The 17,698-nt window shown below is 49.4% G+C and overlaps 1 protein-coding gene across 1 annotated transcript; it reads left to right on the forward strand.

Annotated features, from left to right (window-relative positions):
- Positions 1-59: 59 nt before the first annotated feature.
- EMC8 (ER membrane protein complex subunit 8) lies at positions 60-17,413 on the forward strand. Its single transcript, XM_061172704.1, has 5 exons — positions 60-565; positions 8,608-8,684; positions 14,068-14,137; positions 14,863-14,957; positions 15,485-17,413. The coding sequence occupies exons 1-5, from the start codon at positions 335-337 to the stop codon at positions 15,642-15,644; spliced, it is 633 nt and encodes a 210-aa protein (XP_061028687.1). The 5' UTR covers positions 60-334; the 3' UTR covers positions 15,645-17,413.
- The last annotated feature ends 285 nt before the right edge of the window (positions 17,414-17,698 follow it).

Here is a 17,698-nt window from a genome sequence, read left to right on the forward strand (position 1 = left end):
GGTCACAGGACCGGAAGTCAGGGGCCGCCGCGAACGTCGTAAAACGCAGAGCTGGGCTGCTTTCCGGCGGCCGCTGGGGGACCGCTTTTCGGCGGCGCCCGGCGAGAGGCGCGAGGGGAGTCTGACGTGGGCTCATCGGTCTCTCCCGGAGGGAAGCCGGCGTCGAGAGGAGCCGAGCCCGAGCGGGGCCTGGCCTGTGGGGGCCTCCGCCGGCCGCGCGACCGCACCAGGCAGCCGCCGCCTCGTCCCACTTCTCCCCTGAGGCGCCGCGCGGCCGGGCAGCGGATCCAGGCCTCGGCCGGCGCCGGGCCTCCGGGGCCCTCCCGGGCTCAGCATGCCCGGGGTGAAGCTGACCACCCAGGCCTACTGCAAGATGGTGCTGCACGGCGCCAAGTACCCGCACTGCGCCGTCAACGGACTGCTGGTGGCCGAGAAGCAGAAGCCGCGCAAGGAGCACCTTCCTCTGGGCGGCCCGGGTGCCCACCACACCCTCTTCGTGGACTGTATACCCCTCTTCCACGGCACCCTGGCCCTCGCCCCCATGCTGGAGGTGGCCCTCACCCTGGTAAGCGCGGGAAGGGTCCTGCGTCGGAATCAGCAGGGCAGGAGACCGCCTGGCGATCAGCTTCCGAGCAGTCCCAGCTGGAAGCTCACAGTGGTCCAGCCGGAGTCTAGACCCACCCCCGAGGTAGCCGTGACCACGAACGGACGACCCGCGAGGGCGCATAGGACTTTGCCTGCACTTAGCAAGGCCCCGCAGATGGCAGCTCGTAGTGGCAGCGGCCGCAGGAGCGATCTTAACCGTCCTGGGTGTTTTTAGACGCTTTAGGCGACGAGTAATACATTAATTTTCTCACACCAGTATCCTTTATAGAAACAAGCCGTCGTTAACTGAGCGATGATTCGACAGCGTTTGTATTTGGGATTTTGAGTCACGGGAAGTTTTGGCACTGCGGTTAGGCTCTTGCGCACCTTCGCGGGGCCGGATCCGTGTCTGCCGTGGGTGTAAAGGCTGCGGTTCTTCCGACGTTAGTGCCCCGGACCCCGAGGGTGGAGACACGTTTAGAGGCAGCGTTGGCATCACGGGCACTGCTGCCCGAGAATGCTCCTGAGCGCTTTGTAAGGGAAGCTTGTCTGTCCTCCTTAGTGACATCTAGAATGCACCCGTGGTTTTAAAAGCTAAAGACTGGAATTTAAAAGCCGGAGCAGACATGCCTTCCAGCCCGCACACTTCTGTGGGTCTGCTCACGACTGGTCTATTGAAGTACAGTGAGAAAAGATGTGGCATAGGGATAGACTGGCTGGTCATTGAATCCTAGGCAGTGCTTGTTGAGGTAGGGTGACCCATAAAGGAAAAAAGACCACCTATAAATTTGAGTTGAAACCTTAGGGAAAAATAAACTGTAGACTCAGACCTGCCTGGCTTGAGGTACAGTTTTTCATATACATATAAACTACGATACTAAAAAAATATTCGTTGATTATGCAAAAAGTAGTTAAGTTTGAGAAGGTATAGGTAGAAGTCCTTTCTCTATACCTCCCAACAAGTAAAATGAATCCATTTTGTAATTTACCTAATTATGACACCCATGTAAATTCTTGGTAAGCAGGAAGTATCTTTAGACAAACGGTCCTCGCCTAAGCTTACTGGGCACATCTTTGAATGCCTGTTAAACTGAGTCATTGTCTGAATTTCTTCGTATCATCTTGGGGCAGGAGATAGATAAGAAGTAGATGATATTTATAAAATCAACCATTTTAGCTCCTGAAGAAATAGCGTGTCAGTACCAATACATCCCTGGGGTGTGCATGTGTCTGTTTTACTTCAAGTCTTTTCAACCACCTGTCTTGACTATTTTGTTATCAAGGGAATTGCGTGGTGAATTGGATATGTGAAGTGCATTCACTTGCGGGAACTAGATTAACCAGTAGCATTAATGCAGGATTATTCAGTTCTCCAGTAGTGTCAGGCCTGTGCTGGGGGAGGGATATGGCTATGGATCAAACACCGTACCTGCTTAGCAGTTGAACTTGTACCAAGCGGACAAGTACAGCAGTGAAGAATAAGTGCCATGTGAGGAGTTAAGCAGAAAGTGGGGGAGGTTCAACTAACCCAGCCTTCCTTCAGGGGACGGAGGAAAACCACTCAAGGCAGAGGGAGTAGCGTGTGCAAAGACCAGGAGAAAATGGGGGGAGCGGTATTTAGGGAAGAGCTGGAGTGTAGAGTATAAAGCGACCTGGCATGGAGAGAGGTGAGCAGTGGACAGATTTCATCGTAGAGGACCTTGCAGGTCACACAGAGGAGTTTGGGCTCCATCATGAGGACAGGGAAGCCCCTGGAGGAGAGTTGCATGGTCACATTTGTGTCTTGGAGTGATTGCCCCAGCCTGCAGCAAAGAGGATGTTGGAAATAGGAGTGTATATAATACTAGAGGCAGAGAGGTGGCCTAAACTAAGTGCACTGTGGAAGCAGAGGAGACAGACCAGAGAGAGCCAGGAGGGAGAATCCACAGCATTCAGTGACTAATCGTGTGAGGACATAGGGAAAAGGAGGCAAGGGTGACACACCTCGATTTCTGACTTAAGCATCAGAAGGAGAGTGGCACCGTTCGTTGAGGGAAAATGACCTAGTGTTGACAGCTGAAAAATGGGTCTGAAACTCAGAAGATGGGTGGGCTGGAGACGTAGATGGGGGACCAGGAGCTTCTCAATGACTTTTGAAGCCATGAGAGCAGGTCCTATTGGCTGGGACTGTGTGTAACGAGTAGAGAGCCATGGGCAGAAACCTGAGGAACTCCAGCTTCTGCGGGGTGGGTGGAAGAAGGGAAGCCAGCAGACTAACCAGGGTGGAGCCAGCGTGGGTAGGAGGAAAAGGTGTGTTGCTTTAAATCCCTAGAAAATCCTATCAGAAATCATCAAAGAGCATCTTAAAGGCAGACTTGAACCTCACTTGGAATTGTCAAAATAGGATTAATTCTTTTCATTCTTAAGTAAGCTTTACAGAGTTAAAGGGTTATGTTCCTATTACAAGATATAAACGCAATACTTGAACGAATTAAATATGCTAACTATAAGCAACCGCATCGGAGTCGCCTTTACATGAATTTTCCCCAAGGATTAGGGCTGTGTCCGCCATTTACCTGGGGAGGGAAGGCCAGGTCCAGAGGGGACCTTGACTCTTAAGATAGGCCCACTGCCACAGCTTGTTAAGGGGCACTGCTTGAGGCTTGTTCTGACCCTGCACCACTGCACACTGCACTCCAGGCTCACCTTCCAGCATGTCCCCCAACGTGCCCTTCAGTGTTTGAGTCTCCTGTCCGGCAAAATTAAGTGCAAACTAGATTCTCTGCACTTAGCTTCTTTTCAAACAGTAGAAACTAACAGCCAAAGTTTTATCCTTGCCAAGCAGCGGTGGTTTGTGCTCACTTTTCTCTATTGATCAAAACTTTGAATCCTAGACTCAGAATTTGAAAAATACGAGAAAGATGTCAACTGAGTACAAATTAAATAACTTTCAAAATAAAGTTATAAAGGAAAATTTGCAATTTGAGTCCATCCACAAATTTTGTATTACAATTAAGATATTTACGTTTATATCATTCAGCTTTTGACTTAGCAACTTTATAACCTGAAGGCAGTGAAAAATCTCAGTGTATGGAGCCATGGTTTATCAGCTATAGAAGATGTAGTTTTAATAAAGCATCTAAATCCATAAAACTGTATAAACGAGGCCTAATTCTCACAGCTTGTTTCTATTCAGGGAGTTTCGTATTGAGTTATTTTTGATAAGTGGGAAAGACTGACTTGATATGCAGTCCATCAAAGGGCAGCATCAGATTCCTTTGCAAGGCTTTTCATTATAATTTTCCATTAAAAAAAAATCCTTGCATTTCTGGGTGCTTTCTATTTTTTTTTTAAGTACTTATGCCTGTTAATTTATCCTTATAACCCTTTGACGTAGGTAGTGATGGAATTATTTCTAAAAGCAAAAACCCATAAAATGTCAGTAGGGAAATTAGCATAAACCTGCTGTTTCCCTAAGCCCTCTTTGTCCTTTTCCCCTGTCGGTGGTTTCCTGGTGCTGTGGAGCTGCCTTTCATTACATTTTGCTCCAATGACTTCCTTCTTTGCCGGTTGGTCTAGTCACCGTGACTTCGGTCTAGAATTCTTTCTGCTGCCTCCATATGTGCCTTCTCTACTCATCTGCACAGGCTGCTGCCCCTCTGGCTTTTGGCTCAGCCCCCTGCTTCCTCCTGCCCCTTTTTCTCTCCAGAACATAAATGTGCTGGCCTGGGAGAGGGAGCTGGCTGCTCTGGGTTCTCCTTTCAGTTCTTCCCCTTGACCTTCACCCTCTGTCCCCATGCCATTTACCTCCAGAGCTTTTCCTCCTTGGAGCCAGCTCCTTTCCTGCCAGAGAAGAATCAGCAGCTGACTTGAGAAGGAGCTTTTCTTCTCCGTGAAACTAACAACGCCTCTACTTTTAGAAGCCAAGGCCTGCTCATTGCTGCAGACAGGGAGGCTGACAGACACACCCAGCTTGTAAGTGGCAAACATGGGAGCAACGCCCTGCTGGGGGTGGCTCTTATCAGCTCCCTGCCTTGCCTACTTCATGGCTATTATATAGCTACATGAGGTGGGTGATGGTGCTTTGAAAATTACAAAGTGCCTCATACATGCAAATATTAGCGAGTTTGCTGAGAGAAGCTGCTTTCTTTGTTCAGTCTAACTGGGAACGGATGAGTTGGGCCCAGGGCCTTTAGTAGTTCTCCTGTGTGTCTGGAATGGAACGAGCCTGAAAGGGCATTGAACAGAGGGTGGCAGACTTATGCCAAGGTGAAAGTGTCCTTCTTTCCCTCTGAAAAGTAAAAGACACTACATAAGTAAATGCAGGATTTGGACCCTGTATTCAGTCACTTGACGAGTTTCGGAGTGTTGTCCTGAACTTTTTCATTTTGATTGTTCACAAGATGTATCACGGGAGTAGGGCATCTTAGCAGCAAGGTAAGGAAGACGGAAGCGGATTCGTTGAGAACAGCGGTCAGACAGCTTCTCAGTTCTTTTGCCTTGTCCTGCCCCACTTGGGAGGGAGCGAGTTGCCTTTACTGTATAAGCTGCCACTTAAGTAAATCTGCTTGGGCTTTTCATGAACAAGCCGTTTGGGCTGACTTCAGGATTCTGAGGGCCCTCAAGAGCTGCCTGCCCCATCCCTGCCCTACCGACCGTCCACACTGCTCGCCTCCTCCCACACCCTGACTCTTACCGCCCGCCAGGTCACTCTCACCGATGAGGTCTGATTCCACGGAAACTTGTTTACGCTACCTCTGTGGGCTCTGATGGCCAGTTCTCCATTCCTCAACTGTGGGCCGCTTGTGTCTGAATCTGGACAGCTGTGGACAGGCTGTGCATGCCTGTCACAGGCATCCAGACTTAACTTGGTTGTTCTTTTCTGAATCATTGAAAGGTTTCTAAAGCCAAGCCAGAGCTTTTGTGCCTGGTTCACTTTTGGGACAGCCTCTTCAAAGAGTTCTACTAGGTAGCTCCCTGGTGGTCTAGTGGTTAGAACTTAGCGCTTTCAATGCCGGGGCCCAGGTTCAATCCCTGGTCAGGGAACTAAGATCCCGCAAGCCATGCGGCATTGCCAAAAAAACAAAAACAAAACAAAAGGGCTTCCCTGGTGGCGCAGTGGATAAGAATCTGCCTGCTAATGCAGGGGACACGGGTTCGAGCCCTGGTCCAGGAAGATCCCACATGCCGCAGAGCAACTAAGCCTGTGCGCCACAACTACTGAGCCCGCGAGCCTAGAACCCGTGCTCTGCAACAAGAGAAGCCACCGCGATGAGAAGCCCGCGCACCGCAGCGAAGAGTAGCCCCTGCTCCCCGCAACTAGAGAAAGCCCGCACGCAGCAACGAAGACCCAATGCAGCCAAAAAATAAATAAATAAATAAATTTTAAAAAGAGTTCTACTAGAAGTTCAAGGTCATGACATTATTTTTCTGCTGGAATTTGGTTAGGCCCTTGGAGTTTTACATACAGGAATTCACCCCTCGTTAGGTAAAGTGTAAGTTGAGGTGTGCATTGTGTTTGTCACAAGAATCATCCTTCATGTCAAGTGCCTTCTCTGCTCTCTGAGTGCAGGTACAAGGTGACACCACATGTTTGCTAGGGATTGAGTCCTGAACCGTTACCTTCAGCCCAGGAAAGGGATCTGGGAGCAGCTTAGACTGCTCACTAAAGACTGCTGTGGGAGTCCCTGGTGGCGTAGTGGTTAGGATTCTGGGCTTTCACTGCTATGGCGCGGGTTGATCCCTGGTCAGGGAACTGAGATCCCGCAAGCTGCGCAGCATGGCCATAAAAAAGGACTACTGCTGGGGATGGTCAGGATAGCAGCAGCAGAAAATAATTATCTTATATTAAACGTAGCTGTGGTGGGCCAAAAAATGGCCCCCCAAGATGTCCACACCTTAATCCTTGGAACTTGTGAACATGTAACCTTACGTGGTAAAAGGGACTGCAAATGAGATTAAGTTAAGGATCTTGAGATGTGGTGATTATCCTGGATTATCTGATGGACCCAGTGTAATCACAAGGGTCCTCATAAGAGGCAGCAGGGTAAGAGTCAGAGAAAAGAGTTGTGACAGAAGCAGAGGTCAGAGTGATACAGCCACCAGCCAAGGAATGTGGTGACCACTACGTGTCGGAAAAGGCAAGGAACGAATTCTCCCCTAGAGCCTCCAGAAGGAATCAGCCCAGTGGACCCATTTTAGACCTCTGACTTGTAAGATAAATTTGTGTCGTATTAAGCCACTAAGTTTTTGTAACTTGTTATAAGGGCATTAGGAAGCCAGGACAGTAGCCAAACTCGGGATACCATCTGTAGTTGTGACTCTGGATATAAGAACAGCCCACACCACAGGGCTGGGAGAGGGGCACCAAAGTGGGCAGGGGTGAGGGTCACCTCAAGTGAGGACACAAGAGACCAGTCTTCGATCAGAAACAAAGACTGAGAGGGCTACACTAAAGGATGGGCTAACTTATGGGTTTGAGTTCAGGGAATGGGGCCAAATGCCAAATTTTACAACAGGGCTATGCCCTTTGATACCACATAGAGATACATTTAGAAAGAAATGAAAGAATTTGCTGCTGTAAGCGGCAATAGAGAGTTTCTAAAACTCATTCCTTTAAGAGTTGATAGAAACAAAATATAAGTAATTGTGGAATAATTTGCATCAAAGTTACAGTGAAAGAGCCATTATAAATATTCTGTAGACATGGCTCTCGTCTTTTGAGTGGATGACCAAAACGTCTAATTCGTTCACTGAGCCTTGGTTTTGCCCCAATGTAGTAATTTGTGAGCTCTTAGGAAGCCAGAATTATTATTCTAATCCTTGTGTGAGCGAGGGAACCTTGGTCTGTAACCATTCTGTAATGTCTGCTTTTAGTCATGAAGGAGACTGTTGGAGACCCAAACCAGAATTTGAGAAAAAGAGCAGTAGAGCTATGTTTAAAAAAGGAGAAAAATAAGAAAGAAAAGAAAAACATTTTTAACCAGTTACTTCACTTTGAAAAAATCGAGGATCAATTTTATCTCTTCTGTTGCAGACTGAGGATAGAATTTACTGCAGTGTATTATTAAAATTCCATTATGGCAAAACAGGATGACCTTTTGTTGCTTTTAATAATAGCATTAGACCCGCAGGATGCTAAATCTGATGAGAGAAGAGTGGCATTATAAAACAAAAAACTTTAAAAATCTGCTGCCATGCTCCCATTTAAAAACATGCCGCCGAGAAGGGTGTGCGCACGCATGCGCGTGCCTGTTTACCCCACATCCCGGCGTGATGGATTTTTCATGGTGTGTTGCTAGGAATACTGAGATACAGTATTAAAGCAGTTGGCTTTGAAACAGACTTATATTCCCAGGCTGGCTGTGCTACCTGGCTGTGCAAACTTAGACCCTCTCCGAGCTTTTTAGTTTGCTTACCTGTGAAGGATTGATTTAAATGATCTTAAGGCTTATTCAAGCCCCAGAATGCCTCAGTGCTTCATATTGTCAGAGAAGGTGGGTAACTCTGGTCTCACCTCACCCACGGCACTGCACCCGTTTAATATATGTCTACACTGGGGCCTTCTGCTGGGACTGGGGGAGGACGTCATTCCTCGTGTCCAGCCCCACCCTTCCCCGTCATTACAGGGTCCTCCTCTGTGGGAAGACACCCCACCTCAGTGAGAGTGGAAGCCCAGGCTCTTCTTTGCTTTCTCTGGCCTCACGTGGACCGTGGAAAGCAAATTGGGGTGACCTTCTTTCCCCTGAACACCCATTTCATTCTTGTTTTTTTTTTTTTTTTTTTTTGGCGGCATTGCTCGTCTTGCAGGATCTCAGTTCCCCAGTCGGATTGAACCCGGGCCACAGCAGTGACAGCCTGGAATCCTCGCCACTAGGCCACCAGGGAACTCCCCCATTTCATTCTTGTAGGGAGGAGGATACAGGGCTTATATCTGACTTGTCCCAGCATCCAGCGGTTGGGGGGGTTCCCTCTGTTTATTGAGACTTGATATTTAAGGGAAAATCATTCACCTTTTCTTCCCAAATTTTGTTCTTCTTTCAGATTGATTCATGGTGCAAAGATAATAGCTATGTGATTGCTGGTTATTATCAAGCTAACGAACGAATAAAGGATGCCAGGTATGTCCATGCAAAACCCCTCTGGGGTATGAAAGAATGATACTGTGAGGGAGATGATCTCTGATATACGTTTTGACCTCTGTGGTCTCAGGATGCAAAATCTGTTAGAACAGAACCCCTCTGGGCCCTCTGTGCTTGTTTATAGTATTCCAGGGGGACTGCGGTATGGGTAATTCCAAACAACAGTAATTCTAAACATTTATATTAACGTTGGGATTCTGTTCTGTATCTTCTTTGTTTTGCTTGAAGGGAATTCATATAATGAAAGCAACAGTCCAGGGCCTCCTGTTTCTGTCCCCACTCAGCTGTGTCTTGCTTCCCATTCCCAAGGTAGGAATGATGTAGGGCATAGCATTAGGAAAGAACTCCACTCTTTTGGGGGGTTAAAAAAAGAGTAACTTTTAGGTTTGGTGCTCTTAAGTTCTGATACTTTGATGAAAATGTGGTGTTTGCTGCTTCTTTCATGTTAGGTTCCGGTTTCTTTTATCCGGCTATTTGCACCCACTGTGATTCTCACTAATGAGCAAAGCTGAGGTCTTTGCTTTATTTCTGTGTCAAAGTCCCAGCAAAAAAAACACTTGACACCCTGTAGTTAGGATAATTTGAGGAAGACTTAATAAGGCAGTTGTTTCCAGAGGTGTGAACGGTATGTAAGAGAACTCAGGAGAGGGTGGTGCAGTCACCCAGAGCTGGAGACAGAAGCTGGTACCTGCGCTGCCAGAAGGGGTGAGGAGGGGTTGGGTCAAGAAGTCCGGCCCGAGGAGAAGAGTGCCCTCTGGTCGAGGGATACGACCAGCAGCCAGCCTGATGGGACCTCACAGGCAGAGTCCCAGAGGAGTCAGCACCCTGACCAGCGAAAGCCAGAGGCAGAAGCCGGGGTGCCCTCGCACGCTTCCCTCACGTGGCCAGGCGGCCTGGGACGCGGTGAAGGACCCCAGACCGAAGTGTCTCCTGGAGTCACATCCGCTTGCCCAGCAAAGGCAAGAGGCTGGACTCACAGCGTTAGGGCCATAATACAATAAGCTGATGAAACACTTCAGGGATGGAAGCCGTTCTGCCATAGAGGACTGGGCCCAGTCGGGACTCTGAGGGAGACAAGGTCGCCGGCGCAGCGCTGGGCTCAGCACGACTCCCGTGAAAGCCGCTGCGTGGGCCACGGCGCAGGGGCGCCCTCTGAAGCCTGGCTCCCGCGTCTTCCTGCCCGCTGCCCGCTCGGGCTCTCTCTCCCCGTGCGGCTCTTGTTGACCACACCTTCCTTTTCAGCCCACCTGCCTCCCGGGCGCTGATGAGCTGGGGCCTATTCATGGCCCGTGTCGGTTGGTCTTTGTTACACGAAGAGGCTGCAGGGCACAGAGCGCCTGCCCCGGGCCAAGCTCTGTGCTGAGCCAAGCTGGACTCTTGGCCCTCGCCCTCGAGTTGCTGCATTGAACACAGAAGACACCGAAACCTAGGCCCCATGCCGGGAGGGTGGTGCAGAGGGCCGTCCAGCAGGAGCAGGCAGGCACTGAGTCCACTGCTGTGACCGGAGGGGCCCTCGGGGAGGGGTGTCGTTTGAACCGGATGCTTGCGCGTGGCAGGGTCCTGTCACGTGCAGACGTGGAGAGCAGAGGGAAGAGTGCGGAGGGGGGACAGCGTGATGCAGACACCGGGTGGAAACCGGCAGGAGTGAGGGGCGCGCACACAGAGGGGCGCCAGCCAGTGAGGCCACCCTGACAGCTGTGCGGCATTTCACTATTTTGTAAGCAGTGGGGAGCCGTCCTTGGAAGGTTTCCCGGAAGCAGACAGTACTGTCCCGCAGCTGTTCTCGCAGGAAGGAGAGGAGACCGGGCCAGAGGTGACGGCGCTGGCTTCCTTCCTCCCCCGCCCCCAGACGCGCCCGCACAGGCTCTGCCCTCCGCTGCCTCACTTGGCTCGTGGCCTCTTCATCTTCCTGCCTCTGTTTGGACCTCATTGCAGCCCAGCCTAGAATTATCTTGCTCAGACGCCACTTTCATGCTCTTCACACCTTCTAGAATTTCCCAGGTCCTTCACCTGCTCTGCTCAGGAGGTCTTCATTCTCCCACTGAAGTCAGCGTCTAAGTGCCTACCAGCCGTTGGTGAGATCTGTAGAGAGCGTGGTGGGTGGTGAGACAAGTGTGTCCAGTAACCCTCGGATCCCTTCTGACCCCGTGAGCCTCGGCCGTACTCTGGGATCTAATCCACCCCTCCAGCGTGTTTGGAGTAAACCTCTAGTCACTACCACTGTGCCTGGCCTGGGGCTTTCTTGGTGTCATCCTTTCGAATCCTCACAAGGACACTCAGCTGAAGAAACTCCAGCCAGAGACGCTTGCTGCACCAAAGCCACACAGCCAGGAAGCTCAGAAGCTGGGATCACGCTGACTTCCTTCTTTAGTACCTTTGCTTCTACCTAGAAAACCTTCCCTTCTCTCTTCAGCCTCGCCTAGCTAAAATTTTGCTCCTCTTTTAGAAACATCGGCTGATTCACATCGTCTCACAGCATAAGCTTTGGAGCCAGGTTAGACTTGGATTCAAGTCCTCAGTGACTTACTGATTCACCGCTTTGGCCTCAGTGGTCCTGTCTGTAAAGTGGAGCTAAAGAGTTCATCCCTCGCAGAGTGGTAGTGAGGAGGGCAGAGCGAAGCCACACGCAGCGTGCTTAACTTTGTGCTTGATTCCAAGTAGAGGCCGGTCCTGTTACTAGTCCTGTGATTACCTTTTTTAAAAAAGGATCATTCAGTCACTGTTTTAATCTGAGAAAAAGAACTATAAGGTGTTTGTAACTGTTTTACTCGTTTCCTAAACTTCAGGTTATCCCATCAAGTTTTATTTGATCATTTCATAATTGCTGGCGCTTTGCTTCATAATAAACATTTCATGAGGGGTAGATTTCAGTACCAGGTCCAGTGCCTTGGCCTGAGGTACATGCTCAGTAAAGAGCTTTTAGATGTGAATGTAAGATCTCAATCACAGGTAGATGCCTAGTTTTGTGTGGGTTGGGAAGGGGGATTGGCAAGTGGCTTCCGTCGCCAGGGTCCCCACCGTTGTATTTGGCAGCTGACGGTTCGCAGGAACAAGGACTTGTACAGCCTAGTTGGAAACAAAGTACTGACGTGACTGTCACAATGTGACGATCTGACATTAGGAGTGGAGCAGGTCGGTGTTAGAGACTAAGTGTGAAATACAAGTAAGAGGTAAACAAAATTGGTAGTTCTTTGAAATACTTTGGCAATTCATTAACTATTGTAAGTTTTAAGTTCTTTCAAAAGAACACATGGTAAGTGTGAGTTTGGGGGCATCTGAAATGAAACATAATAAATGTTTCTCGATCCCCTTCCCAATAAGAGTTACCAAGTACTATGATGATCATAAACGTTAGGATAATAGTATTTTGCCAGTTTCTTTGTGGCAAATGCTCCTAGGGAGAAGATCATGCTCTTAGCAAATGCTGACTTCGTTTCCCTTCGCACCTAAGGTGTGAGTGAGTGAGGACCCGCAAAGACTCGGAGCGGTCACGGGGTGCGCCTTCTCCACAGTGGGCGGGTGAATCAGCAGGCCCCGCTACGGGAACTCGGCACTTGCCGACTCCTATGAAGTGCTGCCTTCACCTTGAGGGCTTTCCGGGGTGACCTGAAGGACAAGAATCCCTGGGGCCTTTTCCCTATTAAACTGTTCTTTTTGTTTCATTTTTCTTAACACGATAACTGCAGATAAATAATCACACATCTCTATAAATTCTCAATTTTAAAAGTGAAAATAGAATAATTAGATAAACTTATTTTTATAAAACACTGAACCTGCTTTTTTCACCTCAATCACAAAGAAACGATCGTAATGGTATAGTGTGTTTCTTTATGGCTCTGTCCCTGCTTCAAAAAGCTGAGACTCTAATTGTGCAGGGGAAAAAGATGCACAAAAAGACAACTGCATACCAAGGCTTAAGTGTTTAGAGAGGGGACAAATGGACCTCATCTGGGGCAGCTTGGCAAGACGTCCCAGAGAGGATGGTGTTTTCTGGGCATTGAAGATGGAAAGAATTGAGTAAGCAGAGGTGGGCGCCGAAGGGCCTTCCAGATAGGGAAGAGTATGAGTGAGGGGAGGGGTGTGTGAGGAGGACGGCGTGCAGACAGTTCCCTGGGATGGAAGGCACACAGAACGTTGCTCCCGGGGGTGGGAACGGTAGCTGGTACCGTGCTGAGAGAGGCTGGGTCTGCCAGCCTGAGCACGGCGGGCTTTTCTCTTCTAAGAAGAACCTGGAAATTGAGACCCGTGAGGAGGCAATTTTAGAAACGCATGCCTCCGGTGATAGGCTGAAGGGAGCGCGTGGCAGGGAGAATGAAGGAGGCAAAGGGGAGGCGCCTGGTGAGGGGTTGGAAAGAAGTGGGAAAGGTCACCTCAGCCAGAGAAACTGGGAACAAGCCGGCCTGCCTGCCTCGGATTCCAGCTGCCCCGGATTCCAGCCGGGGGGCCTTGGGAACGTGGCAGGCGGTAGGGAGGCTTCGGGGGTGCTGGCCCTCCGGGGTGAGGGGGCAGACACCAGACTGCACAGCAGAGTGAGGAAATGGAGCGAGAGGGACAGGATCGTCAACTTACTAAAGAAGTTGAAGAAATATGGTTGAAAGCGAGAAGAGAAGTTGGACCGTGGCTGGACAGAACCAGTTAATTTTCTTGTCCTAAAAAGGAAAAGACTCAGATTTGACATCAGAGCTGGGCCCGTTGTGGGGGAAGGGAGATAAGTAAGGCCCCGAGGAGGAGGTCAGAGTGGATGGGCCTGTGGGCTGGAGGAGGGGGAGCGCAGGGACGCGTGAAACCCATTCTCCAAGTCACTCTATTGATGTAAGGTGGAAGGTTGCCATTTATCAAGGTTGCGGTGGGCGCAGGGCCAGAGCCAGCCAGGGAAGGCTCGTGAGCACTGAGAAGATCTGGAATGGCTTAGGAATTTTTAAAACTAAAAAAAAGGAAAAACAGCTGACTCGAGTCCAGCAGCTAAGAGCGCAGATGGAGAAGGTGGGCCCTGGAGGCTCCTGGCCTGGGGCGGCTCTCAGCAGCACAGTTGTCTGCAGGCCCTGGGTGGCGCTCTGCCCCGGGGTCCAGGGAGCCTTTCTGTTGAGAAGACACCCTCTCAAGATCCCCTCCCAGGGCTTCCTGGTGGGGGAAGGGCCCTGCTCTCCCCTGTGCTCCCCATGGCGCACGCAGCATTCCCCATCCTCACCAGTCACTGCAGCGGGAGCGCAGTCACCAGAAGCTACTTAAACGGGCGTAACAAGCTCGGGCAGCTTACTGGTGCCCTTGGTCTTTGTATCATTGCCGTTCACTCTGCCTTAGGCAGACAGCGTTGAACGGCGTTAACTAGAATGCGGTAACCTCGCTGGTTCTTCTCTCACAGTCCAAACCAGGTTGCAGAAAAGGTGGCCTCCAGAATCGCCGAGGGCTTCAGCGACACGGCTCTCATCATGGTAAGTCACTCTCGCTCACTCCTGAGTCTTCTGTGTGCGGGGTGGCTGCTGAGCATCCTCTTGCTGACGTGGCGCTTTATCTATGGATATAAATGGTTTTCCTTTCTGCGGATCCTTCCTCGGACCGTGGCCGCCTTTTGCAGCCTGCTGCCACCTGCAGGCTTACAGTTGCTGAGTCGCAGGCCACTGCTGTCCCGGCACATGGATTTCTAGAGGTGGGGGTCGTTCCACTTCAGCAGGTCTCACAGTGGGGTCCCCATGCCGGCAGCAGCAGCACCACCTGGGAATTTGTTAGAAATGCAGATTCTAGGGGCCTAGCGGTCTGTGTTTCGGTAAGCTTCCAGATGATTCTCATGCACGCTCAAGTGTGAGAACCATTGAATTACGTTAGCTGGCACAGCGGAGGGAGCGGGGGAAGGAGCCAGGTAGGTGAGTAGCTCTCATCAAGAGCCCTGTTAACCTCAATCCAGATGGGATTCTAACAGGGAAGGCAGAAGTAAAGTTTGGAAGCGTCACGTTTGTGAAAAAGCAGTAAAGTACTTAGTGTTTCTCCTGTATGACACAGTACACCTGGGCCGTGCTCTCGTGGTGTCATGCGCTATGAGGTGGGGTTTCTGCCACGGGCAGTGTTGACACTGGTCCTGGGAGAGCCACGAGGAAGGGCCTGCGGACTTGCAGCAGAAGTGCTGGCTCTGTTCACGAGCGTGTCCTTTGTCTCGTTGCAGGTAGACAACACTAAGTTCACGATGGACTGTGTGGTACCCACAATCCATGTGTACGAACACCACGAAAACAAATGGCGCTGCAGAGACCCTCACTAGTGAGTGCCCTGTTCCCAGGGTGGCCCACGTGCCACGTGTGCTGGTGCCATTCCGGGCACCAGCTCCCACGGGAAAGCTGATCCCAGCCTTCTGGGTTTTTAAGTTAGCGTCTTCTCCAGAGGAGTGTGCAAACCTCATACAGAAGTCATGCATGTTCCTCGACCCCTGGAGGACTGAGGCCTACAGGGTTTCCAAGCAGTCAAGACAACCTGAGTGTCACTCGAGGGTCTTCCCACCTCAACCCCAGGGCACCCCTCCCCAAGCCAAACCCTGTTTCCAGGCATTTGGTTTGGTTTATTTGTAATCAATCATCTACTTCCACATTTTTCAGAATTTCATTTGGAGGGTGACTCTTTCATGTTTCATATTCTTTACGTACATCTTCATGTGTTTAAACGTACGTGTTTGCTAGTGTTCATTATTGTCTTCCTTTATACCGCTCTGCATGTGGCTGGTTTCCTGTTTACTCTATTGAAAAGCCACCTGTTTTCATTAAGAGGCTGATTTCTCCTGTTTCACCTCGTAGTGATTACTGTGAAGACTGGCCAGAGGCCCAGAGGATCTCGGCATCACTCCTGGATAGCCGGTCCTATGAAACGCTCGTGGATTTTGATAACCACCTGGATGACATTCGGAATGACTGGACAAATCCAGAGATCAATAAAGCTGTTCTGCACCTGTGTTAGGGAGGGATTTCAGTGACTGGTCTCTGGGCATTTCCACTACACTGAAGAAGAAAAGCTATTTTTAAATGTAAATAAAATATCTCATAGCCTGTGTGGAAAGCCGGCAGTTTTCAGAAGTGGCATGTGCCTTGAAAGAGGGCAGAATGTCCCATCAGTCATCTTTCTAATGCAGAGCCTCGAGAACAGGCATAGACTGTCCCATCTGATCATCCCTGTGGAGTCCTTCCCAGTTGTACATTGCTATAATTCTTCAAATCAAAGCTATTTCTGCTTGTCCAAGATTGTTCCTATTAAACAGTTTTAACTAACCTTTTATAATCTGGAGGAATACTTTTTAAGGCTTATGAACTATCTTTAAAAAAAAAAAAAAAAAGGCCCAGATCTTATACCCGAATGAGAGTGTTTGTGAGTTTTCATCCTGTTTGAGTTAATATCATCCAGACCTGGGATTGGGCAGGCACGTGGTGTGCCAGTGCCGAGCAGTTTTTGAGAGCCGTGTGCTGGTGTCAGCGGTCAGGAGGCTGCAGCAACACCCCCGCCCCCCGCTGTCAGGCTTCCGTAGCTGCCACGACTCTACACGTGGGAATAATGCCACAGTTGCCTGAGAAACCTTCATCATTAAGGGTAAAAACAAACATTGTTGGGAAGGCAGCTTGGATGGGAGCACAGTGTAATAATCCTCAACCAGAAAGCTTGTAAACCTGTGGAACCAAAAGAAAAGCGGAACCATGCTAAGATTATCTTAAAAAGGCAAGAATCGGTCCTAACTCCTGACTGACTTGCATGATTATCCAAATGGTTCTAATTTATGTCTTCAAAACAATTATTTTTTTTGTATTTGAAGCAACAAAAGCAGAACAAAACTTAGGGTCCCGGAGTTTTACAGTGCACTGTCTGTAATCATTATACTTGAAACAATCAGTCAAGGTTTTTAACCCAGTCGTAGGAAACTGATGGGGAAACTTTATGGTCCCGTTCCATCTTTTTCTTTTTTACATGAATTATTTCACGCAGAGTTCAGAGAACTGTACCTTTGCTACTGTTGTTTTTTGGACTACATGAAGGAAATTTGTAACAATCAGATAATCTGTTGAAAAGGTTTATGACACAGCATTCACTATTTTCTCTTAATAAGTAGGAAACATTTCAACATTGCTTACAATAGATGTGCTTTATTTGGTCCACCAGAGTCTCTCTTCTTTCTTCAAATCTCGCTCGCCCTTGGCTTTTTAAGCTGACTTTAAGTCACGTGGGGAAGACAAATGAAGGGGTGATGGATGCATCGGTACACTTTATCTTTTCGCTCTCCTCGACTTAGACGCCAGGGCCAGCACAAGTGGAATGCAGTGGACAGTCTCGTCCCAGATGGGTCTGTATTTGTTTCGAAAAAGAAAAAGAGTTATCTCCAGCATTTACCACAGAAAAGGCTGTCTTGGGACTTCCCTGGTGGCGCAATGGCTAAGAATCCGCCTGCCAATTCAGGGGACACGGGTTCGATCCCTGGTCTGGGAGGATACCACATGCCGGGGAGCAACTGAGCCCGTGCACCACAACTACCGAAGCCCGTGCGCCTAGAGCCCGTGCTCCGCAACAAGAGAAGCCACCGCAATGAGAAGGCCACGCACTGCAACGAGGAGTGGCCCCCGCTCGCCGCAACTAGAGAAAGCCCGCGCGCAGCAACGGAGACCCAACGCCGCCAAAAATAAATAAATAAATAAAAATAAAATAAAGTAAAAAAAAAGAAAAGTCTCTCTTTTCCTGTGATTAAAATGAACATGTGCTACCTCCAGGTCAAGGTCAAGGGGAACTGGCAGAGCTGTTTGTAACAAAAGGTGCGGCCAAGGCTAGTTTTGGAGGCATTGCAAAGATAGTCTTATTTTCCCTCATTTTCACCTCTTTGTGGAATTCTTGTTCTTGATTCCACCACCTTCCCGGGAACGTGTGCCGTTCTCCAGTTTGGATTTCAGCCTAGAACCAGGCGCCCTGTCTGTGGCTGAGTCAGGCTTATGTTTTCAGAAGAAAGCATATTAAATACTCCAAAGGGAGGAACGTAT

This window comes from Eubalaena glacialis, chromosome 18 (assembly GCF_028564815.1).
Source record: "Eubalaena glacialis isolate mEubGla1 chromosome 18, mEubGla1.1.hap2.+ XY, whole genome shotgun sequence".
NCBI classification, from domain to species: domain Eukaryota; kingdom Metazoa; phylum Chordata; class Mammalia; order Artiodactyla; family Balaenidae; genus Eubalaena; species Eubalaena glacialis.